Consider the following 23513-nt stretch of genomic DNA (forward strand, 5'->3'; position numbering starts at 1 on the left):
AGCCGAAATCAAGAGTCAGACTCTCAAATGACTGAGCCAGCCAGGAGCCTCTGTCATAATTTTTTTAAATGCTTATTTATTTTTGAAAGAGAGAGAGGGAGAGAGAGAGAGAGAACATGAGTGGGGGAAGGACAGAGAGAGAGGGAGGGAGAGAATCCCAAGTAGGCTCCACACCGTCAGTGCAGAGCCCGCCACGGGGCTCAAACCCATGAACTGTGAGATCATGACCTGAGCCGGAGTCAAGAGCCGGACGCCTAACCAACTGAGCACCCCCCCCCCAGGCGCCCTGTGTCATATATTTTTTTTAAGATTTTATTTTCAAGTCATCTCTACACCCAATGTGGGGCTCGAACTCAAAACCCTGAGATCAAGAGTTGCCTGCTCCACAGACAGAGCCCGCCAAGTGCCCCTTGTTTGTCCCACTTTACTTAACTAGTCTCCTGTTGGCAGACTTTCTAGTTGTCTCCAATTGTTACTGCAGACAGCGCTGCAGTTACGATTTTGTATGTACGCGTCTGTCCGTAGGATAAACTGCTGGGGGTGGGATGCTGGATGAAGGACTGTGTGCATTCGTTCTTCTGAGGAATGCTGCCAGTTGGCTTTCCATAGCGGGTGAGGAGTTTACGTTCCTACCAGCAACACGGGAGAGTGCCCGATTCCCCACAGCCTCGCCAACACAGAGCATCATCACACTTTCGGACCTTTGCCAATCTGATACGTGAAAAATACAGAGTCTTAATTTGCATTTTTCCTATGAGTGAGGTTATGCATTCTTCCACGTGTTTGGGAGTTGTTTGAATTTCCTTTGCTGAGAACTCTGTCTTCATATCCCTTCACCATTTTTTTTCCACTGGCTCGTTGGCTTTTATCAAACTATCTTATGGAGGTCCTTTATCTATCACAGAGAGTAAGTAGCCCTTTATTAGTGCTGAGTTACAAACATTTTTCCAGTTTTTTTTTCTTTGATTTTTTTTGTCAGGCAAATAAAAGAGATACATGTATGTGGGGTAGCATATGGTAGTCTTTGTTCTGTGGCTTCTGCATTTGGAGCCATAGTTACAAATGCCTTACAGCTCCAGAGTTAAAAAAGAATTTGCTCATGGGCGCCTGGGTGGCTCAGTCAGTTAAGCGACTGACTTTGGCTCAGGTCATGATCCCAAAGTTTTTGTGGGTTCGAGCCTCCCATCGGGCTCTGTGCTGATCATGGGAGCTTGATAGGGATTCTCCCTCTTCCCCTCCCCTGCTTATGCTCTCCTTCTCTCTCTCAAAACAAATAAACAAACTTAAAAAAATTCATTAAAAAAAAGAATTTGCTCATGTTTTGCTTCAGCATTTAAAGTTTATTTATTTTGAGAGAGAGAGGGAAAGTGCAAGCAGGGAAGAGACAGAGAGAGGGAGAGACAGAATCCCAATCAGGCTCCACACTGTCGGTCAGAGCCCGACCCGGGGCTCGAACCCACGAACCATGAGATCATGACCTGAGTCCGGAGTGGGACGTTCAACTGACTGAACCACCCGGGTGCCCCTGCTTCAGCATTTTTATGATTTCTTTCTATTTTTTTAAGTAAGCTCTACACCCAATGTAGGGCTACCAACCAAGCCAGCCCAATGGTTTCTTTTTTTATATTACATGTTTGATCCACAGGAATTTTTATTCTGGTACACAGTACGAGATGTGAATCACATTTGTTTTTATTTTTTCCCCTGGCATCTTAAATGACCTGTCTCTTTTTCCCACTGCCTGAGACGCCATGATTTATTCTATACTAAATTCCTATATGTATCTGGTCCCTATGGGGTCTTCTTTGTCCTTTCACTGCTGTGTCTTCACTTACTAGTAACCCAGTGTTGTGATCATTGAGAGTTTAAATTGTGTTTTAATTTCTGGTAGGGACATTCACTACTCACTGCTCTTTCTTTTCTTTCATTTTTTTAAGTTTTCTTGGCTTTTCTGGTTTGTTCATAGCTTCCTCTCCACTTTAATACCTTTTTGCCCTATTAAAAAAAAAACAAAACAGGGGTGCCTGGGTGGCTCAGTTGGTTAAGCGTCTGACTCTTGGTTTCAGCTCATGTCACGATCTCAGTTTCCTGCGTTCCCTGTGTGGGGCTCTGTGCTGACAGCACGGAACCTGCTTGGGATTCTCTCTCTCTCCCTCTCTCTCTCTGCCCCTCCCTCATCCAGGCTGTCTCTGTCTCTCTCAGAATAAATAAGTGGACTTAAGACAACAACAACAATGCAAAATCACGCTGGCGTGTTCTATTGGGGCCATGTGAAATGTATAAATTAACTTAGGGACAACTGACTCCTTTATGTTGTAGATTCTTGCTATCCGTGAACATTTCCATTTGATCACAGGTACTTTGCTGAAAGGGCTCCATTTCTCTCCTGCAACAGAGCGAATACCTCCCTGCTCCTGTTGCACACGCACACTTGTCACACACCGACCACACACATCAAAGTCGCTGGGCTGCTGGCTGACCTCTGTCTCCCACACTGAATTGGTGGAAGGGCCGTTTTTACTCCTTTCTTTCCTTGGGGCCTGGCACAGAGCCCACGCTCAATAAATGTTTACCCTCCCCCTCCCCCAGCTCTGGAATGCCCCATCCACACCCAGTATTCGTCCTGCGTTCCCTCCTGCTTACCTTCCTGCGTGGACCCATCAGGCCAGTGCAGTGACACCCAAGTCCCCACCATCTGCAAGGAGGACTGCATTTGTCAGTCCGGCTTCGTGCTCAGTGGGAAGGAGTGTGTACCCAGGAGTCAGTGTGGCGGCTGCACAGACGACTATGGCAGCTCCTTCCCTGTGAGTGGGGACAGGAAGTAGCGGTGGGGACAACACCTGGCAGCTGGCATTTTCTCCCTTCCTGGGTCTCTTTGAGCCTGGGGACAGAGCAGGGTGGTGTCCAGCCAGGGCTGGGCTGGGGGGGGGGGGGGGGGGGGGGGCGGGGGGGGGGTGTTTGGGGGGGGGGGGGCAAGAGGCCGGGGGGCCCCCCCGGTAGGCATGGTTTGGGTTTTGGATCTGAGGAATCCAAACAGCCGGGATGGGGCGTGGCCTTGGTTTGAATCCTATGGGTACCGCTCATGAGTCAGAGGACCTCCGTGACCTCAGTGTCCTCATCTGGAAGATGGGTCCAGTAGTACTTCCTGAACAACGTATGTAAGACACCAAGCACGATGCCTCTAGGAGGCGGTACCATAACTGCCTCTGGCCCGGGCCAAGTAAGCCATTCAGACTGTGGGCCTAGGCTGGCCCTTCCCTCCTCACGCCCTGGTTCTTCCCGTGGCTTCTCTAGGAGGGTAAGACCTGGATCACCATTCGCTGCACCAGCAGGTGCGCCTGCACTTCGGGAACCGTTCACTGCCAGCCGTTCAGCTGCCCCTCTGGCTCCCATTGTGAGCCCCAATCTGACGGCACGGGCACCTGTGACGTTAACAGTAAGAGGGGCAACTGGGGAGGTGGAGCAAGAGGCGAGGCCAGAAGGGGCTCAGGCTGGGAAAGTCTGGAGAGGGAAGGGGGCCCAGCACGGGCAGGGGGTGGGCCCGCGGCCTCATTTGGGCTCTCACCTGCTCCGTGGCCTAGCCGTGGCCGCCCCTGGGATTTGCACTATTTGCACTATTAAGTGCAAACAGAGGGGACGGGACCGAGAGATCTCTCAGGTTTTGTAATGGGGGCTGGGAAAGGAAGAAGGTTGAAGGTCAAGTATCTAGGGAGCTGGGGGCTCGGAGGGAGGGTGACCAGAGACATCAGGGCCTTAGAAGGATTCTGAGCGTTGTTCTATCCGGGAAGGGTCCCTTCTGAGTGTCTGTCCTTCTTGGCAGCATCAGAGCAATGCTCAGTTTACGGGGACCCCCATTACCGTACATTTGATGGCCTCAGCTACCTCTTCCGGGGCCGCATGACTTACACTCTGATAAAGACGGTGGACGCGCTCCCCACCGGGGTGGCGCCTCTGATCGTCGAGGGGCGCAACAAAGTGTACTTGCCCTGGAGCCCCGTCTACCTGCACGAAATCATCGTGATGATCTATGGCTACACAGTCCAGCTCCGGGCGCATCTGGAGCTCGTGGTAAGAGCCAGGCTGGGCCCGGTGGGTGTCGGGAGGCGGCCTGGGCCTTGGGAGGCCACCGAAAACAGGCGAAGCCAGGGCTCCGTGTTCTCTGGGAAGTTCCTGGCCTGGGCTGCCTGGTTATGGAAGTCGGAATCAGTGCCACACTCCCCTCATGGGATGAGGCAGAGGAGGGCAGCGGGATTGAGCCAGAGGTCGGCGGAGACAGATAGGGAGAAAGGGAAGGAGAGAACGTGCGGCGTGAAGGTGGAGCCAGGCTGAAGTAGGACCGGGGGCGTCCGCTCTGCCGAGGAAGAGAGACGCAGGGGAGCAAACCCTACCGGGGTGTCTCCTTCCATGGAATGACGGCACGGAGATGCCGAGCAGTGCAGAGAGGCAGAGGAGAGGCAGCGGAGGGTCGGGTTGACTCCGGACCACGTGGCTCCCGTCTGTCTTCTCCAGGTCAACAACCAGAAGGTGGACATCCCTTACCAGCCCGATGACCGTCTGCGGGTTAACCTGCGAGGCCATCGCCTGTTTCTGATCACTGACTTCGAGATGCTTGTCAGCTTTGACGGAGGCAAAAATGCAGGTACCTGAGAGCGGGGATGGGAGAGCAGGATGGACGTTTCCGGGAGGGGGCCAGGAAAACCACGTGGCCCCCAGGCCATGGTGAGGAGGCCTCTGCCCTGGGAGTGGGCCCTGAGCGCCTGGGGAGGAGCCTGGAGGGGCAGAGAGGAGGTGGGGAGCCCTGCTTTCGAACACCCCTTCCTCCCGCAGTGATCACGCTGCCCAACAAGTACAAGGGGCTCGTGCGTGGCCTGTGCGGTAACTTTGACGGGAACAAGAGGAATGACTTCGTGCTGCCCAATGGCACCATCACCCAAGACCTCATCGGCTTTGGCAAGAGTTGGGAGGTACACAGGATCAGTGGCGGCCTCGCCCGCTTCGCAAGGTGAGAGGGCTGGGCTTCTGAGTGGCCGCAAGGTGACCGGCCCTGGGGGGTGAGCATCAGCCCGGTATCTGTCCACACCCCACTCACCCCGTATCCTCAGCAAAGGAGGACGCCCGAGGCCGAGAGCCCAGACACACTTGCCTGATCTCGTTCTGTCCCTGCCTCTCAGACCGGCTGTGGGCACACTGGCCCTACGGATCCCAGGCTGTGCCCATGCCTCCCCACACTTCCTCCCCAGTTCCAGAGTTCACCATCCTCATGGGCCTCACCTGGCGCCCCCTGGGTCTCTGCCCCAGGGCCATACCGGAGGAGAGGAGGAAGAGGAGGAAGGGGAGGAGTCAAGCTCCGACACTTCGGAATGCACCCCGGAGCGGCTGGCGCTCATCAACAGCACCCAGGCGTGTAGGGTGCTGGTGGACCCCCAGGGCCCCTTTGCTGCCTGTCACCAGACTGTGGCCCCCGAGCCCTTCCAGGAGTGAGTTGAGGGCCCAGACCACATGGGAGTGGCCTTTGTCCGGGTCCTGCTGCCGGTTCTGTGATCCGAGCTCTGTTTGGCTCTTCTTTCTCTCTGTGGTTTCAGTTCCTTGTGATACGCACCCCCCCCACACACACACACACTCATACACACGCTCACACACACTCACACACACGCTGCCTAATATCTTTCTGCTGGGGCTTCCGGGTCCTCTTCTGCAGGGCTGGGTCTCTGCCTCCCCGTCTCTGACAGCCCCCAACTGTCCTGCTACCCCCAGGCACTGTGTGTTTGATCTGTGTACCGCCCGGACCCCCAAAGAGCAGGAGGAACTTCGCTGCCAGGTCCTCAGCGGCTACGCCATCATCTGCCAGGAGGCGGAAGCCACCCCGGCCGGCTGGCGGGACCTCACCGGCTGTGGTGAGGCCCTGACCTTCCCCAGCAGCTGGTCCCCCCACCTTCTTGGCCACTTCTGCCCCCTGCTCGGCTCTGAGCCCCCACTCTTTCTCCTCTTGGGTTGCCCACCCCGCTTCCCCTATCCGTCCCTGGACTCACCACATCCGAGTCCCTCTCTGCCCCACCCAGGAGGCTGCACCCCACCCACCCGTGTCAGCCCATCCCGCTCCTTCTCGCTCCTTCTCGCCTCCGCCCAGCTTTGCTCCTCCACGTCCTTAGCACGCTTTAATGTCACAGGCAGAAGGACACGCAGAGCCAGCCCGCTCTTCCGGCTTCCCGGCCTTTACCAAGCCCTGGGTTCTGTTCGATGACCTTGTTCCCCCCTCCAGCTTCCGGCCCCACGTTCCCCGTATCTGTGGGGTCAGCCGAGCCTGGCCACCACCTCACTATGACTTTCCCGTCAGCCTTGGCGTGTCCGGCCAACACCGTCTATCAGAGCTGTATGACACCCTGCCCAGCCTCCTGTGCCAACCTGGCAGCCCCTAGGGACTGCAAGGGACCCTGTGTGGAAGGCTGCGCCAGCCTCCCAGGCTACATCTACAGTGGTGCCCGGAGCCTCCCCGTGGCCCACTGTGGCTGCACCAGCAACGGCATCTACTAGCAGGTCCGGGCTGGGAGTGGAGGGCCCTGTGGGGGCAGGAGAGCCCGACGAGGGGGGAAAACCAGACCTTCTCCTCTCGGCCCTTCTCCCCTCTGCAGCGGGGTGACAGCTATGTGACCGAGGATTGCTCTCAGCGCTGCACCTGCGCCAGCTCGGGGGTGCTGCTGTGTGAGCCCCTCCGCTGTCGTGCCGGGGAGATCTGCACCCTGGGGAACTCACTCGTGGCTGCTTCCGAGGTGAGCCTAGACCTCCCCTTGGCTTCAAGCTGCCCCCTTGTGGGGGTGGGGGGGAAGAGCGGGACGGAGGATCGTCCCTCTCAGTCTTCGATGTCAGGAGGCTGGCCGTCATCCCACTCTTTCCTTCTTTGGGAGGGGCAGAGAGAAAGAATCTGCGTGCAGTGAGTGCCTGCCATCTGCCAGGCACTGTGCTGGGGCCTTGTCCCGGCATTAGCTTTCCGTGATCTTCAGTCCTTACCCTACATCCCCACTATAGGTAAAGAAAGTGGAGTTCAGAGAGGGTGAGCACTGTCTCCAGAGCCCAGGGCTAGTGAGTGTAGAGCCCAGTTTGAAAGGCAGGCTGGTGTATATGTTAACTAACTTGGATTTAAATAAAAATAATCAAAAAAAAAAATGTTAAAACTCAGGGGGGGGAAAAAAAAGCAAGCAAGCAACAAGCCAGGCTGGCGGACCCCTGCCCAGCCTCTTCCAGCCTCTGTTTCCCTCTCTGGGGTCCCAGCCCCAGGCCCCTCTCCCTGGCTGTGGGTGTCCTCTTAGAACCACCCCCCCATCACCCCGCTTGTCCTCACAGAAAGCCCATGTCTACGGAACCCCTGTCAAAATGATGGACGGTGCCAGGAGCAGGGAACCCACTTTACCTGTGAGTGTGAACTCAGTTACGGGGGGCACCTCTGCACAGAGCCCCAGGATGTGCCACCCCCTGGAAAACCAGGTGAGAACTTCATCCCAGACCCTGTATCCTCACAGCCCCTTCCCCACCACCAATTGCTACAGCATTATTCCATGTACATAATGTGAACATATAATGCATACCTATTACAGAGCTATGACGGGTAGTAGATTCTTAATGTAACACACATTATAGAAAACATAATAAGATAATATGCTCCCTAGAGATGAGCAGAGCAAGGAGTTTCAAAGAATCCGAGTCCCTGTGCCCATCCCCTACTGACATACAGTAGCCCCCCACTAATCTGTGGGGTGTACTTTCCAAGACCCCCATCCAAACCCAGGTGGATGCCCAAAACCACAGACAGCCCCAGACCCCATCTGGTTTTTCCTGTACGTGCAGACGTATGATGAAGTTTTGTTTATCAGTTAGGCGCAATAAGAGATTAACAACAACCGAATAGAACCAGAGCAATTACTATAATAAAAGTCATGTGAATGTGGTCTGTCTCTCAAACCGATTGTACTGTCCTCCCCTTCTTGTGATGATGGGAGAGAAGATGACGAGGGAGGTGCATGATGTAGGCGTTGTGATGTAGTGTCAGGCTGTTGACCTTCTGATGCTACTGGACCATCTGCTTCTGGACTGCGGGTGACTGTGGGTGACCAAGTGTGGAAAGCGAAACCCCAGATTACGAGGGGGGGACCCGCTGTCCTCTGGGATCTTCTCTCGGAACCCCGGTCCCTTCTCTGGTCTCCTTGCCTCACTCCTGCTCTTCCTGTCCTGTCTTGGATCCGTCTGAGCCTCTCCAGTACCTTTGACCCTTTCTCCCCATCCAAAACTCGAATTCCCTTGAGCCTCTGAGCCTGTGGTTCTCCGACTTTATCCCACCTCTCACCCAGGGTGGGGTGGGTGGGGGTGGCTTTTTCTACGTGTTCATTTCAGGACTCCCCCCTACTCCCCGCAGCCCAGAGATTTGGATTCAGTAGGTCTGGAGGGGGCCCAGAAATCTGCATTTTTAATAAGCTCCCGGGTGACTAGTAGAAGTGATTCCGGGGGCGCCTGGGTGACTCAGTCGGTTGAACGTCCAACTTTGGCTCAGGTCATGATCTCACAGTTCATGGATTCGAGCCCCGCATCGGCCTCTGTGCTGACAGCTCGGAGCCCGGAGCCTGCTTCGGATTCTGTGTCTCTCTGCCTCTCTCTGCCCCCCTCTGCTCCTCTCCCCCACTTGCACTCGATCTCTCTCTCTGTCTCAAAAATAAATAAATATTAACAAAACATTTTAGAAGTGATTCCAGGGCTGCTCGTTGAGAAGCACTGGCCACAATGATACCCTGGACTCTAGGGGACCAGCTGGACAAACACCCCCCTTAACAAGGCTGATGGGAGTTGAGTGTCCAGAAACACAAAGGGACCCTGGGTGTGTGGCGCCGAGGCCTTGGAGTAAAAGCCTTCTGGAGGGAGAACTAGTCACACACCCAGGGACTCAGGGGTCACAGTCCTTTCCGGTGGCAACTTAGGATGGAAGGGGAGTGTCTCCTCCCCCACGCCTTCCTATCCCATGTGTCTCCGTTCTGTCCCCCGCACCCCAGAAGCATCCAGCTTTGTGGCCATCCTGTCGGGGATGCTCGTGCCTGTGGTGGTCACAGTGCCGGCAGTGACCTGGGAATGTGTTTCCAGGAAGAGGAGGAGGAGGAGGTGAGTTCTGGGAAAGGGGGTGAGCAGGGGTGGGTGGGGACGAGTCCACAGGGGAGTGGGCACTGACCCTCCTCTCTTCCCCACCACTCCCAGGGAGAAAACGCAGAGCCAGAACAGAGAACAGGCTGGCCGATGCTGGTGAGAACCATCCCAGCCCCACAAAACCTTGGCGACTGGGAGCTGAGTCTGCCTCTAACGCGGGGTTTTCTTGCTTTCTCCTCAGATTTCGTTCCAGAGCATGCCCTTAGAGTCCCTCAGTTTTGAGTTGCCCTCAAAAAAGGAGAGAGAAAATTAAAATTTATTTTTGAAATGTGAATTTCCACATGACTGTGGTGGAGGAAGGGAATCTGTGAAGTGGGTCTTGGGGGGGGGGTGAAATAGGAGGGAGGGACACAAGTGTGCAGGGCTGGGGGGTGGCCAGCGCTGGGTGCTCTGCAAAATGTCCAGAGGGGAGGCGGACTGAGGTCTGACTGTCCCTTGGACAGAGCCGCTTGGCGGTGGGGTGTCCAGCCCTCTGGCTTCTGGGAAATGGGAAAAAAGCCTGCACTTTCCCAGTCTTCCCAGGAACCCAGGTGATCCCGAGGAGGCTGACATTTCCCATGAGGAGATTAAACACGGGGGTGGAGGCTAAGGATGGGGAATGTGGCTTTTTTGCCTGTGATCCTCCGGGGAGGCCCCTCGCTTCTGCGCACATCCATTTCCCAAGAGGGTCTAGGGGTTACTATGGCAACTGCTGGTGAGGTCTAGGGGCTGAGGAGTTCGGAGCCCCATCCCAGCAGCTGAGGCCAGCTCTCCTTAGCCTGAAGCCAAAGGGCTCACATTCTGACCCCTCCCCCAGGGTCTCAGGCCTCCCGACGACGACGACAACGACGACGGGCAGGTCACTGCTTGGGGATGGGGCCTGGAACATCCTGCTTGGGCGCCAAGAGGGAAAGGAAGGCTGCCAATTGGGGTGGGGAGGCCAGGACGTAAGACCCCAAGGGACAGGGGATGCCAGAGCAGGCAGGACACTGGGTTCGACAAAGGAACCCTTCCTCTGTGCTTATTTTCTGAGGACCCTTGCAGCCACCCTCGTGTAAGGAATGGAGATCCCACCTGGTTGGGGAAGGGCCCGGGGAGGGAGGGATGGCTCCTGACCCGGCTGGCTGGGGGGAGCAGCTCTCACTCGAGCTGGGCATGGCAGGGGTGCTCAGGGGGTTCTGCGAGTGAGCTGGCTGCACTTTGGCTCGGGCATCACGGGGTTCCCTGCTGCACACCCCGTCCCCACCCGAACTCCCTTTACCGCATCTTTGACCTTTGCCTGTTTTTCGTCTGTGCCCTGTCCCCTTGACCTCTGCCCCTCCCCTCAACAACTAAGGTCACCTCATCTAGCCCGGATGTCTGGTTGGGAGGGAAAAGGGGTGGCCTGGGCCAGCATCCTCCCAGACAGACCACGTCCTTCTGGACCCACGCGCCCTCCATCCTTAGCAGGATGGAGTCCCTCCCATACCTCTTGAGTGTACAAAACAGGAGTGATGGGTCATGGAGGGAGTGGACAGAGGATTCCAGAGCATTAGGACGCTAGAAGAGGCTGGGACAGGTAGGAAATCACAGACGGGATCACCACCTGAGGCCACCTGGGCAGGGAAGGACAGAAACTGTGATTTGGGGTCCCGCACAGACCCCAACACAACAGGGGGCACCGGAGATGCAGAAGTAGCAAGGCTGGCCCCTGCAGGTGTCCCTGAGGGTGGGCAGATTGGGAGCAAAGGAACAAAAGAGGACAACAAGGGCTCGCAGGGGTTTGACCCCATCCCCATCTTCCTGTTTGGAAGTTGGGGGAAGACATTCAGGTGGTTTCCCCTCCCCTTCGGAAGAGCCTGGGAGAACCTGCCCGGGCAGCATCTTGAAAGGGGGAATTGTCTTCCCAAGGACTCAGCCCAGGGTGTGTGGTGTGTGTGTGTGTGTGTGTGTGTGTCTGTGTGTGTACCCGTGGGGGGTCCACATCCCTCACTCCAGCTCTGCCCCTCCCCCACAGCCCATGCAGACTTGTCCCCCATTGCCTCTAAACCAACCCCAGCTGCCAACATCTGGCCCACATCTGTCTCCTTCATCGAACTGGACCCCCACCCCAGCCAGTGCCCCCCTATACCCCTTCAGGGGGCTTCGGGGCAGGGCTACAAGCTCAAGGCCTCCCCGGGTGAGGCCCCCTACCAGGGCTGGGGAACCAGGACAGGGGAGGGAGGGGCAGCCCCACCCCGGAGGTGCCCCAGGCTCTTGGCAGAACCATCTGGAGCCGTTAGAAGCAGCTGCCAATGACTCATCTCCCACTGCCCCCACCCCACCACCTCAGACACACCCTGGGGCCCGGGAACCAAGCCTGCAGCCCCCTGCAGCCCCCCACAGCCCTGTCTCCAGACCTCCGACCACTCTTCCATACCCAGGCTGCACTCTCCGTAGAAACCTGGCCCATCCCCCATCCCCAATCACCCCCAGAACTGCACAGTTTCCCAGTTTCTTTTATTTATACAAAAAAAAAAAAAAATTGTTTTAAATATAATTTAAGATCCCCTCCAAGCACCGGTGTCTGTCTCTGGTTTCCACCACCACCTCACCCCTCCCACACCCCCTCATGGACACAGCTTGGGGGTACTTGGGGGCAGGGAAGTGTCTGGGAGTTGTGGTGTGACCAAGGCATTGTTCCGGAAACAGACACAGCGATGAGGCCCTGTTTCACCCTGGGCAAAGGAGGCAATAATGAAACGGGCCCCTCCAACACAAAAGGTAATGACAAGGACGGTGGAAGAACAAACAACAACGAAAAACAACAAAATAAGGGCGGGGGGAATAAGGCCAAAATAAAAAATAAAACTCAAAAACCTTCAATATGAAGGCAGCAGATGGGGGAGGACCATTTACAAGGGAAAACTGAGTTCGGGGAAGACAGCAGCAAGGTTGGGACATCCAAGTCCAATGATTTTGTCACTGGGCCACGACACCCCTTCCCGCCTCCGGCCACGATGCGGCGCTCTCCACTCCCGAGCTCCCAGGCTAGCCACCCTCTTCTCTTTGGTCTGCAGGGCAGTGCAGTGGCCCTTCGAGGTGAAGGGGGAGCGGTACGTGGGGCCCTAACTGGGGATCAGAGGGAGGTTGTGGGGATCGTGCCCAACCACTCCTGGGAAGTTGGCAGATTATAAGCGCTTCCTTTCCCTCTGGTCACACCCAATCCCGAGGGAAGGGCTCCCGCACCCTTGGCATAGGGTTCCCCGCCTGGGGGGCGGGGGGACATGTGATTTCTACTCTCATATGGCAGAATCCTCAAATCCTGTCTCCAAATTGCCAGCTCCCCACCCCCATGGGTTCAAAGTGCAATCCAGTGGGGCCTAGGTATGATGGCCTCTTGGGTCCCCATCCGACTCTGTCCCAGGAAGAAGGGGAGCGGTGTCCCCAGCTGGGAGTTCCTGCCGCTCCAGAGCAGTGGGGCCAGGCAAGCAGGTGCAGGTCAGTACTGGGGGGCTGGTGCTCCCGACCCACCCGGGGCTCCAGGCTTGGCCTGGGACTTCATGTGCTGGACACTGGCCAGGATTTTCTTCTGGTGTCCCGCCAGAGTGACTCCAATTCGGAGCAGGTCCCTGGGGAAGAAGGGAGAGCTAGGTGAGGCCACAGGGCTCCCAGGGAGGCTCTCTTAGCTCCAGACACCTTGTCTTGCCTCAGGACTGTCAGCCAATCAGGAAGGCCAGCAGGGGAGGGGCACGTCAATAGTTGCCAATAGTTGCCGGCAGTTTCCGGAGGATTTAAGAGGGGGGGGGGGGGGGGGGGGGGGGGGGCCTCAGTCCTTCTGCACAGCCGCAGTAGAGGGTGGGGTAGGTAGCTGAGCAGGGCTGGCTGGTGGGAGGTTGTGGGGGCCACAGGTTGGGGCTCCAGCAAGGATTAGGAAAAGGCAGAGAATCAGCGAAGGGGAGGAATGAAAGGGAAAAACGCGCAAAATGAGGTTGGGGGAAGGGGCTGCACAGATTGCTTTAGAGGAGAAAAGAGAAGTCAGAAGAAAAGGTCAGAGAGCGAGGAAGAGCGGGTGGGGAGGAAGGGGGGAGGGGCGAACACGAGCTGCCCCGCCCCCCTCCCCCCCATCCTGAGGCCTGGAGCCTGAGATAAGGGAGAATAGCAGAGGTGGGAAATAGAGAGCACGAGTCTCTTGGACAATCAGGGAGCAGGGGGGTCCATGACCTGCCCTGCGGGGAGACTGCCTCCCACCCCCTGGTTCCTAGATTTCTCTTCCTTCCACGTGTTATTCAAACCTGGCCTGAGAAAAGAGCCTGGGAGGGAAATGGGAAGGCAGAAAGGTGGAGCGCCAGAGGGGCCGACTGGGGGAACAAAGTGAGAGGCAAGTGAGAGGCGTTGGAACCATAAAACTATTTAACATTAAAGCTGGAAAGGATCTCCAAAACCTAGTCCAACCCTCTCCTTTTATGGGTGGGGAAAACAGCCAGAGTTGTCACTGTTAATGTGAGAGCAGAGCCCGGAATGTAGATACACAAGGATAGATACCTATGGTGTGGCAGGGCCATGGGGTGGCGCAAAGGGGTGAGCTGGGCAATGCCGGCCTGGGAGATTCTGTGGGCTCTCAGCCTCCAGAGCTGTTACTGCTTGTTTTGGTGGGGGTGATGGTGGTGGAGACTCTTGCTAACAGGGTTTGCACCAGGAATCTCCCCCAAAGGTCCCTGCTAAACCTGGTCCCCAGGTACCCCTCAGCCACCACCTCCGGCTTCTGCCACGACTTACTCAGCGGAGATCTGGCTGACCAGTTCGAAGGAGCCAAAGCCAGCGGCTGCGAAACTTTCTTCGTATCTTCCCATCTTGATGGCTCGAAGCCACTCACCCACAGAGCCGAAAGCTGAGTAGTGAGGCTGCCGCTGATCCAGGAGTGGGTGCGAGGCCCTGGGAGGCAAGGATGGGCAGGGGCGCGCTGAGCTCCAGGGCTACATCAGGTGGAGACTCTGGGCCCAGCCTCGGAGAAGCAGGCAGGGACAATCCCACAAACCACCAGAGGGACGGATACTTCTGAGGAGGAAGGGCGGGGGCGGGGGGGGGGGTGCTCTCAGGTGGTGGCAGAGTGTGGGAAGGAAGCCCGCTGTCTGGGATCCTCACCCGCCATTCTCCCTGGCCACGATTTTGAGACTGGCTGGGTTCCGGATCATCTTGTCGAGGGCGCTGACCACCTGGGGGAAGCGGGGCCGTGCGTTCCGGTCCTTCTGCCAACAGTCCAGCATGAGCTGGTGCAGGGAAGTGGGGCAGTCTGGGGGCGGGGGCAGCCGGTAGTCCTGTTCAATGGCATTGATCACCTGGAAGGACAGGTAGGAGCACTGGGTGAGGGTCTCCCGGGAACACTGGGGTGCCAAAGGACTCCCAGAAAATGGGGACTTAGCAGATGCCAGGAGAGGTGCCATAGCCCCTGAGAATGGCAGATTTGGGGCGGGGGTCCTCCTGGCCGGGGCTGAAGCTGGCTGTGGCTTGAAGCCCCAGTGGCTCTTGGGCCCTGATCTAGATGAGTAACTTCCCAACCCTGCCCTCCTCTGTGTCCTTCTGTGACCAGACGTGCTGTATCAAAGTCTTGGATACAAAGATCAACTCTACTCTGTGCCACCCTCAAGGACAACAGCGATTAGCTCTTTGGGGACCCCACTCCCCAACCCATATCCCAGGCGAGAGAACATTTCAGGTAAGCTTGGTAGGACTATGGGACACTTACATCCTGATTGCTCATGTCCCAGTATGGACGTTCCCCAAATGACATGACCTCCCACATCACAATTCCGTAGCTCCAGGCATCACTAGCAGATGTGAATTTCCGGAAGGCGATGGCTTCAGGGGCTGTCCATCTGATGGGAATCTTTCCCCCCTAAAGATGAGGAGGGAAAAGGTTAGTTGAGGGACTCACAGGACCCAGGCATTTGGCCCCCTGCCTTTGCCTTCCCCCAGGCCTCCTTTCTTTCTGGGACTCAGACACATAGCTCAACTCTGTTCTTTTCCTGGACACCGGAAGTTGGGTTCCCTAAGTTGACCGCCCCCTCCATGGTCTGTGCCTACATCCTGACCCTGAACTGGAGCTGCCAGTGCCTCCCATCTTTCCACCTGGCCCTGAGAACCTAGTTCATACGCAGGTCCCCCAGCCTCACCAGAGAGCTCGTGTAGGTGGGGTCAGAAGAGTTCTCCTCCAGGAAGCGGGAAAGCCCGAAGTCGGAAACCTTGCAGACAAGGTTGCTGTTGACCAGGATGTTACGGGCAGCCAGGTCTCGGTGGACGTAGCTCATCTCAGCCAGGTACCGCATGCCTGAGGCGATGCCCCGCAACATGCCCACCAGCTGGATGACGGTGAACTGCCCGTCGTTCAGCTGGAGACCAGACGAGGGAGAGGACACCATCAGGCCAGCGCACCTGCCAGCCCCCCTTCCTTCCACTGACCTCCCAGGTAAGCCCTCCTCCTTCCCAGGTAAGCCCTCCTCTTTTCTCTTACTCTGAGCTCTCTCAGCTCTCACTACAGTAATCTGACATGATGTTCAAGATTATACGATTATTTTTAACTTTTCTTTTATTTAGGGGTGCCTGGATGGCTTAGTCGGTTAAGCGTCAGACCCCAACTCAAGTCATGATCTCACAGTTCGTGAGTTCAAGCCCCGCATTGGGCCCTGTGCTGACAGCTGAGAGCCTGGAGCCTGCTTCAGATTCTGTGTCTCCCTTTCTCTCTGCCCCTTCCTTGCTCGTGCTCTGTCTCTCTCTTCCTCTCAAAATCATAAACATTATTAAAGAAAAAAAACAAAAAAAAAATCATTTTCTTCTGTTTAGCCTAAGGCAGGGCTTTATATCCAGGGAGTATCAACAAATCCTTTTAATCTCGTACTTTTTTTTTTTTTTCAGTTTTTTACTTTTTAAAAAAATGTTTTTAATGTTTATTTTTTTATTAAAAAAATTTTTTTAAACATTTATTTATTGTTGAGAGACAGAGAGAGACAGAGTGCAAGCAGGGGAGGGGGCAGAGAGAGAGGGAGACACAGAATCCGAACAAAGTTCCAGGGTCTGAGCTGTCAGCACAGAGCCCGACGTAGGGCTTGAACCCATGAGCTGTGAGATCATGACCCGAGATGAAGTTGGAGGCTCAACCGACTGAGCCACCCAGGAGCCCCTAATTTTTTCTTTATTTCTGACACAACTCTTTTCCCCCCATTTTTAAGTAGGCTCCGCGCCCAGGACAGAGCCCAGTGCGGGGCTTGAACTCAGGATCCTGAGATCAAGACCTGAGCTGAGATCAAGAGTCAGATACTTAACTGATTGAGCAGCCCAGGCGCCCCTAGTATGTTCGTTTTATTTGGAGGCAACAGAGTGGCGACAGTTGAGGTGTGCCCTAAACTACCTGTCTACAGGTGCAGATGCACTTGTGCTGACCCAAAGAGAGCTTGCTCAGCCCACTTGGACCAGCTGTGTGTAGCCTGCAACAAGGCAGTGAAAAACTGGGTGCGATCAATGAACACGGCGCCAAAGCCAAGACCTAAAGCCTGACCTTGACCTTTACAGAGTCTGCTCTCACCACATCAGCCAAACAGTTACAGTGGACAAATCCCATCCTCTGGATACAGCAAGCACGCAGGGGACCCTTGGCAGCCATGCAGGGCCAGGGCCAGAGTCCAAACCCTGAATTCTGAACCCTCCTCTAAGCCTGCCCCTGTCCCACACCTCAAAACTCAGCTTGCAGAAACGCCGCTGGCCAGATGCTCGGGGCAGACGCCAGGGTTCTCTGCGATTCCTCTCTTCCTCACCTGCCACTTACAATCCATCAGCGGGTTCTGCTGGCCCTGCCTCCAAACCACGTCCCGAATCCAGCCACTTCTCCCCATCCTGCTGCAACTGCCGTGCCCCAAAGGATCGCGAGTCTCCCCACTGGCTCTTGGCTCTTGCCCCCCAGCACACCAAAGGGAGCTCCTAAAATCACCTCTCTTGCCGAAATCCCTCCAAAGGCTTCCCCTTGAACTTCTAATCAAATCCAAACTCCTTATGAAGGCCATGAGGCCCACGTGCTTCTCCTCCATCTGCTCCTGGCTGGCTCTCTCTCATCTACCCAAATGTCAGCCCAAATGTCCTCTCTTCTTCTTCTTCTTCTTTTTTAAATGTAATCTCTACACCCAACGTGGAGCTTGAACTCACAACCTCGAGATCAAGAGTCGCATGCTCCACCGACTGAGCCAGCCAGGCACCCCAAATGTCATCTCTTCTAAAATAGACCCTCCCTCCCTCTCTTGGCAACAAGACCTTTGTATGGTACCAAGGAACAGAAGCCTGTGTCCACAAGGAAGGGTCAGGCCGCCATCACACTACCCCAAGGCCTGCCTCAGCATCTCTCCTGATGAGAGCCAGAGAGCCTGTCTCTGGATGGGGTGTCATGTGAGGTACACAGCACCCCCGGTGGAGGCTGGCCACACATATTTACTTTTGAACTTATCAGAACATTAAATCTATCTTCTCTTAAAGGAAGTGGAGAAACAATGACCCCATAGGGAAGAAGCTGATAAATCCAGAAGGTGAGACATTCAAAGGAGTAAGAGGCCCAGCTTTTCAGAATGTCAGTGTGTCACAACAAAGAACGGTCCTGGATTTAGAAGAGGCTCAAAAAAATAACCACCAGGAAAAACAAAACACAACAAAACAAACAAACAAACAAAACCACTAAGTGCAATGCTTGAACTAGATCCTGGTTTGGAGGAGCCAGGAGGAAGGAGACATCTGGGGGACAACTAGGGAAATGTGAATATTGACTGGGTACCGGATGATCCCAAGGAAGCATCATAATTCTGTTAAATGCAATATCTTGCTCTGTAGGAAAATGCGTTTGTTTTTTTTTTTCCCAAAAAGATGTAAAGTTAAAAAATAAAATTAAATCCAGTGAAGCCTGTTAAAGTGATGAAAATTAAAAGAAACTCTTCCCCATCATCTCAAGTCACTTTTCCAAATTATCTGTATTTAAATTTTTTTTTTTTTTTTTTTTAGAGTGACAGAAAGTGGGAGGGGAGAGGGACAAAGGGAGAGAGAATCTTAAGCAGGCTCCATCCACAGAACCCCACTCGGGGCTTGATCCCACAACCCTGGGATCGTGACCTCAGCTAAAAATCAAGAATCGGATGCTCAACCGACTGAGCCACCCTGGCGCCCCCAAAATATCTGTATTCCAAAAGTTTATTTGTTTACTTGTTAATTTCCAGTCTCCTCGATTATACTGTCAAGGGCAGAGATGTTCATGGCTTTATTCCCAGGACCTAGGACAGTGGCTGATGTGCCGGGTGGCACTCAGGAAATATTTGTCAAAAGGACAAATGACCATCCTTCCAAATCTTGGGGTCAGCTCGCCCCACCGAGAGGCCACTGCCACTCACGGCCGAAGGAAAAGCCAGTCCCAGGAATTCAAGCTGTCCCGAAGGAAGAACAAAGGGCAGAGGAGGTGTGATGCCCCACGATCGTGCCCCACGAGCTACCTTGGTTCTGAGCTCCTTGGCTGTGCTGGGGGAGTGAGGGGGGTGCAGGAGGCTGGGGGCAGAAGGCTCACCCGCAGGAAGGAGTCCAGGGCGCCGTTCTCCATGAACTCGGTGAGGATCATGACAGGCACGCTGTTGGTGACCACGCCCTCCAGGCGGATGATGTTGGGGTGCTCGAACTGGCCCATGATGGAGGCCTCACTTAGGAACTCCCGCCGCTGCCTCTCCGTGTAGCCCCCTTTCAGGGTCTTGATGGCCACACAGCTCTCTTTCTTCCCTGGGGCCTTGAGCCGCCCCCGACACACCTCGCCAAACTCGCCTTCAGGAAGGACGCTGAAGGTCAGCCCTCCTCTGCCCACCATCTGGCCCTCCTTTCCCTCCCACAGGAGCCCAGCCTTCCTCTCACCTGCGCCAATCACCTCCTCAATCTTGACATAGGAGACGTCGATCTCTTTTGCAAACTCTCTTACAGCCTCATTAGGGTCTTCGTAAGTGAAGGGGTCAATGTAGACCTTAGTACCTGAGGGATCACACAGGCCCCGTTAACCCAGAAGCAGCTTCCCATGCACTCAGATGCCTGGGTTCTCGGCTCACAGCTCTGCCCCCGGTCCTGCTTCTTTCAGGACACGCCTACCCACCGTGCCCGATGAGATACTGTCCGTGTTTGTCTGAGTATTCAGCTTCTCTCCCGCTGCTCTGCTTCCTGTGGCCAATGGGAAAGAAAAGGTAAAATGAATCCCACATCTGCGCGTTCCCAAAGGGACAGGACCGGGGGGAGGAGGAGCGGGGATGAGAGAAGCTTCCAAGAGAAAACAAGTATCCTGGGGCATTGGGGGAGGTTTGCCTGGAGCGAGCGGGCAGGTGGACAGCTACACGGGCCTTCCCAAGGGCCTCCAGGTGCCCAGAGCCCTCACCTGAGGCACAGGACGGCGATGACGATGACCACCAAGACCAGCACCACACCCACGACCGCCGTGCCTGCGATCAGGGCCAGCTGCTCCCGCCAGCTCTCATTCTCTGGGGGAGAAAAACTGGTGATCAAGAGAAGCCGACGGCCCCTGGGGACCCCACACCAGCCGCAAGGCACGAGCTGTGTTCCCTCGCGAACAGGCCCCCAGCAGGGTGGGGGGTACGGGGAGGGCGGAGGAGGCGCAGGGTCCGGGAAGCACAGTGGTTTTCGGACTGCTTTCCACCAGGTGGGGGCCCCTCCCAAGTCCCTCAGGGCAAGGGAGGAAGTTTCCAGACCTAGTTGCAGCAAGAGCAGCTTGATTTTGTTCAGTTACAGATACTGGTGATCACAGAAAGTCCCCAAGGGCTAAAAATGAAAAGGTTTGTAGCCAAAAAAGTGGAAGTAACCCAGATGTCCATCGACAGATGAATGGATCTATAAAACATGCTGTAGCCATACAATGGAATATTTTTCAGCCGTAAACAGCACTGATACACGCTATAATATGGGTGAATCTCGAAAACACTCTCCTAGAGGTGCCTAGGTGGTTGAGGGGCTCAGTTGGTTGAGCATCTGACTCCTGATTTTGGCTTAGGTCGTGATCTCAGGGTCATGGGATCGAGCTCCACGTCAGGCTCCAGTGTGGAGCCTGCTTGTGATTCTCTCTCCCCCTCTCTCCACAGCCCCCCTTCTCTCTCCCAAAATAAATTTGAAAAAAAGAAAAAAAAGAAAACATTGTCCTGAGTGAAGGATGAAGCCAGTCTCCAAAGGCCACAGAATGCACGGTTCCTGTTTGTATGAAATGTCCAGAATAAGTAAATCCACAGGGACAGAAAGTAAATTAGTGTTTGCCAGGGGCTGGGGGTGACTAAAGGGCTATAGGATCTCTCTTTGGATGCTGAAAGGTTCTAAAATTAATTGTGATGGTCACACAACACTGAATATACTAAAAGCCACCGAACTGTACACTGTAAGTGGGTGAATTGTATGGCATGTGAGTCCCAGCTCAATTAAACTATCAAATGAAAAGGCTCAGAAAGCTACTGGGCCAAGCATAGTAAATTTTTTTTCTTTACATTTATTTATTTTTGAGAGACAGAGTGAGACAGACCTCGAGCGGGGGAGGGGCAGAGAGAGAGGGAGACACAGAATCCGAAGCAAACTCCAGGCTCTGAGCAAGCGTTCAGCACAGAGCCCGAAGCAGGGCTCGAACCCATGAACCGTGAGATCACGACCTAAGCCGAAGTCAGATGCTCAAATGTCACCCAGGGGCCCCCCGGGGCCAAGCATATTAAAATGAATAGGTATGGGGTGCCTGGGTGGCTCAGTCGGTTAAGGGCCTGACTCTTGATTTTGGCTCAGGTCATGATCTCATGGTTTGGGAGTTTGAGCCCGGCATAGGGCCCTGCGCTGACAGCGGGAGCCTGATCGGGATTCTCTCTCTGCCCCTCCCTTGCTCGTGTGCTCACTCTCTTTCTCAAAATAAACAAACGTGAAAAATGAATAAATAAAAATGAACAGGTGTCACCTCAGTTAATCCTTGGAGCCCTGTGAGAGAGGCCTCAGGATATTTCCACTTTAGGGGGAGGAGAGAGGTGGGACTTAAGGAAGGGTCAGCCTTCTGCCGAAAGTCACACAGCCGGAAAGCCACTGAGCAGGTCTCCCCTCCCGGCTATACATTTTGGTTTCTGCAGCCTGTGCTCTCCTCACTAGGCCAAAACGCCTTGTGGTTGAAAGAGGAGCGTGGGAACGTGACTTTGGGGGTCCTCCGAGGGCACGGGCAAGGCCTGCCCATGCCCTGCTCCCCAGGCTCACCGTCCAGCTGTGTTTGGCTGTGGTGCTCCTGGCCGAAGGGCCCGTAGCCGGCCTCGGAGCGCGCCCGCACCTGGACCAGGTAGCTGGCTCCCCGTTTCAGTCCCCGCAGCTCCGCCCGGTTTTCAGACGTCTTCAGGAACCGCACGCTGCTGGGGCCCTCTGTGCCCTGTCCGAGAGGAGGGGCTGGCTGTAAACCCCGCCCCCCGCCATGTTTCCACTGCTCTTCCCACCTCTCCCTCCCTGCCCTGAGCCTCCCCCATCGTCGCATCTTGGTTCCCCTGTGCAGCAAGAGGGGCCTCAGAGCTCATTTATGTATCCACTGTGCTGGGTGTTTGGTTTTTATCATAGCATTTAATCCTTGCAGCCATTCTGTGGGGTTGGTACCTGTAATTGACTTACAATGGAGTTATTAAACTCAGAGAGGCCAAGGGGCTGGCCCAAGGTCACACAGCTAGTACTCAGCAGAGCTAGAACTCAAATGCCTATTGGATGCCTGTAATTGAGGTGTCCCAGTCCCCAAACACGTCCCCCTGCCCACCCCAAACCCCCAGGGGCAGGTCCTGCTCTCACCTTCTCGTGGTACTTGACCTCGTAGTCCAGCACGGCTCCGCTGGGTGCCCGGGGAACAGCCCAGGCCAGGCTCAAGCTGCTGGGTGATGACCTCGTCACCCGGATGTCGGACACTGGGGGCGGTACTGTGAGGGAGAGGACAGGGTAGGGTATTTGCTCGTGACAGGTCTGTTCCCTGTCTTTCCAACTCTGCCTCTGCTGGCTACACCTGTGTCGGTCCTCCAGCTGTTCCAGGAGTTGTCTCTGACTCTCTCTGCCCCGTCCTGAAAGCCTGCCTGCCTCGGCACCGTTTTTCACTCGCTGTGTCTGCCTCTTGCCCTGCAAGCCCTGACTTTCCACGCTTCCCGGCGGCCTCACTGCCCCACCACCGACTTTTGCCCTTCAGGCCTTGGGGCCAGCTGCGTCCCTTCCAGCTGGCTCGAAGTCTCACCCTCACGGTCAGTGGTGACATTCACAGCCTCAAACGGGACAGGTCCGGTGGCTAAGGAGGACACCCCATTCGAGGCGGTGACCTCGAACGTATAGGTGAAGTCAGGACGCAGCCCACGAATCGCCACCCAGGGCTCCACAAGGTCCCGGGGGCCAGGGTCGAAGGTCAGGTCTCCTCCGCAGGGTGTGCAGGACCCCCCAGGGCGGCACTCCCGGCAGCGCAGGGCATACGTGAGGTCATCTCGGCCCCCGGACTCGAGGGGGGCGCTCCACTCCAGGCGCAGGGAGGAGCCATTCAGCCGGGGAACCACACTTCTCGGAGCAGAGGGCGGCGCTGTGGGACACCAGAGAGTCAGGCTGACCAGCTCAGCAGAGAGGGGCAGTGGGGCACGCAGGCAGCCTCGTGACTTCTTGTCTTGGCTGGGCACCAGCAGGCCAGGGCCAAGAGGAGGAAGGCCGGAGAGGCTGGGAGCTGGGGTGGGTGTCCACCCGCCGCCCCAGGGGTCACTGGTCACTTACTGGTACAGGGTGCACCCCGGGAGTCTGTGAGGGCCCGGAAGTACCCAACGCGGCACTGGCAGACGGGCGAGCCAATGGTGTTGGAGTGGCTGTTGGCTGGACACGACTGGCAGGACCCCTCCCCATTTAAGGGCTTGAAGGTGCCTTGGGCACAGGCTGAGAGAGAGACAGCGTTCATCAGAAACATTCAGCTGCTCTTAAAGTTGCATGGAGGGCACACAGGGAGCAGCAAGGGAAGAGCTCAGAAACTTCGCCTCTAAGAGGAGAAGGGGACCCTGCCTCCAGATCAGCGTTTCTGACCTTTGTTAGCCTCGACACCCCCTACAAATGCCCTCTGGCAGTCTGGTAAAACCACAGACCGCTGCTCAGAATTATATTTTTTTTTTTTTAATTTTTTTTTTTTCAACGTTTATTTATTTTTGGGACAGAGAGAGACAGAGCATGAACGGGGGAGGGGCAGAGAGAGAGGGAGACACAGAATCGGAAACAGGCTCCAGGCTCTGAGCCATCAGCCCAGAGCCCGACGCGGGGCTCGAACTCACGGACCGCGAGATCGTGACCTGGCTGAAGTCGGACGCTTAACCGACTGCGCCACCCTG

The 23513-nt window shown here is 55.6% G+C and overlaps 2 protein-coding genes across 3 annotated transcripts in view; one reads left to right on the forward strand and one right to left on the reverse strand.

The window, feature by feature from the left end:
- Positions 1 to 9329, forward strand: part of ZAN (zonadhesin) — a 36502-nt gene extending 27173 nt beyond the window's left edge. Inside the window, 14 exon segments of the mRNA XM_040455648.1 lie at positions 2590 to 2804; positions 3295 to 3436; positions 3827 to 4068; positions 4510 to 4639; positions 4828 to 5002; positions 5299 to 5311; positions 5314 to 5477; positions 5755 to 5894; positions 6335 to 6534; positions 6630 to 6744; positions 6747 to 6767; positions 7339 to 7479; positions 9033 to 9138; positions 9232 to 9329. Of these exon segments, the coding sequence (XP_040311582.1) occupies positions 2590 to 2804; positions 3295 to 3436; positions 3827 to 4068; positions 4510 to 4639; positions 4828 to 5002; positions 5299 to 5311; positions 5314 to 5477; positions 5755 to 5894; positions 6335 to 6534; positions 6630 to 6744; positions 6747 to 6767; positions 7339 to 7479; positions 9033 to 9138; positions 9232 to 9280 (1853 nt within the window). The 3' untranslated portion in view covers positions 9281 to 9329.
- Positions 9330 to 11618: 2289 nt separating this feature from the next.
- EPHB4 (EPH receptor B4) overlaps positions 11619 to 23513 on the reverse strand; it is a 32510-nt gene continuing 20615 nt past the window's right edge. For both annotated transcript variants that reach the window (XM_040456014.1, XM_040456013.1), the window contains exons 5-17: positions 22915 to 23070; positions 22397 to 22729; positions 21967 to 22091; positions 21397 to 21562; positions 19547 to 19649; positions 19271 to 19335; positions 19039 to 19152; positions 18704 to 18951; positions 15291 to 15506; positions 14864 to 15013; positions 14263 to 14456; positions 13897 to 14052; positions 11619 to 12749 (exon numbers count right to left, since the gene is read on the reverse strand). In XM_040456014.1, the coding sequence (XP_040311948.1) occupies positions 12620 to 12749; positions 13897 to 14052; positions 14263 to 14456; positions 14864 to 15013; positions 15291 to 15506; positions 18704 to 18951; positions 19039 to 19152; positions 19271 to 19335; positions 19547 to 19649; positions 21397 to 21562; positions 21967 to 22091; positions 22397 to 22729; positions 22915 to 23070 (2156 nt within the window). In that variant the 3' untranslated portion in view covers positions 11619 to 12619. The remainder of the gene's footprint in view (positions 12750 to 13896; positions 14053 to 14262; positions 14457 to 14863; positions 15014 to 15290; positions 15507 to 18703; positions 18952 to 19038; positions 19153 to 19270; positions 19336 to 19546; positions 19650 to 21396; positions 21563 to 21966; positions 22092 to 22396; positions 22730 to 22914; positions 23071 to 23513) is intronic.

This window comes from Herpailurus yagouaroundi, unplaced genomic scaffold (genome assembly GCF_014898765.1).
Source record: "Herpailurus yagouaroundi ecotype Mexico unplaced genomic scaffold, PumYag 216, whole genome shotgun sequence".
NCBI classification, from domain to species: Eukaryota; Metazoa; Chordata; class Mammalia; order Carnivora; family Felidae; genus Herpailurus; species Herpailurus yagouaroundi.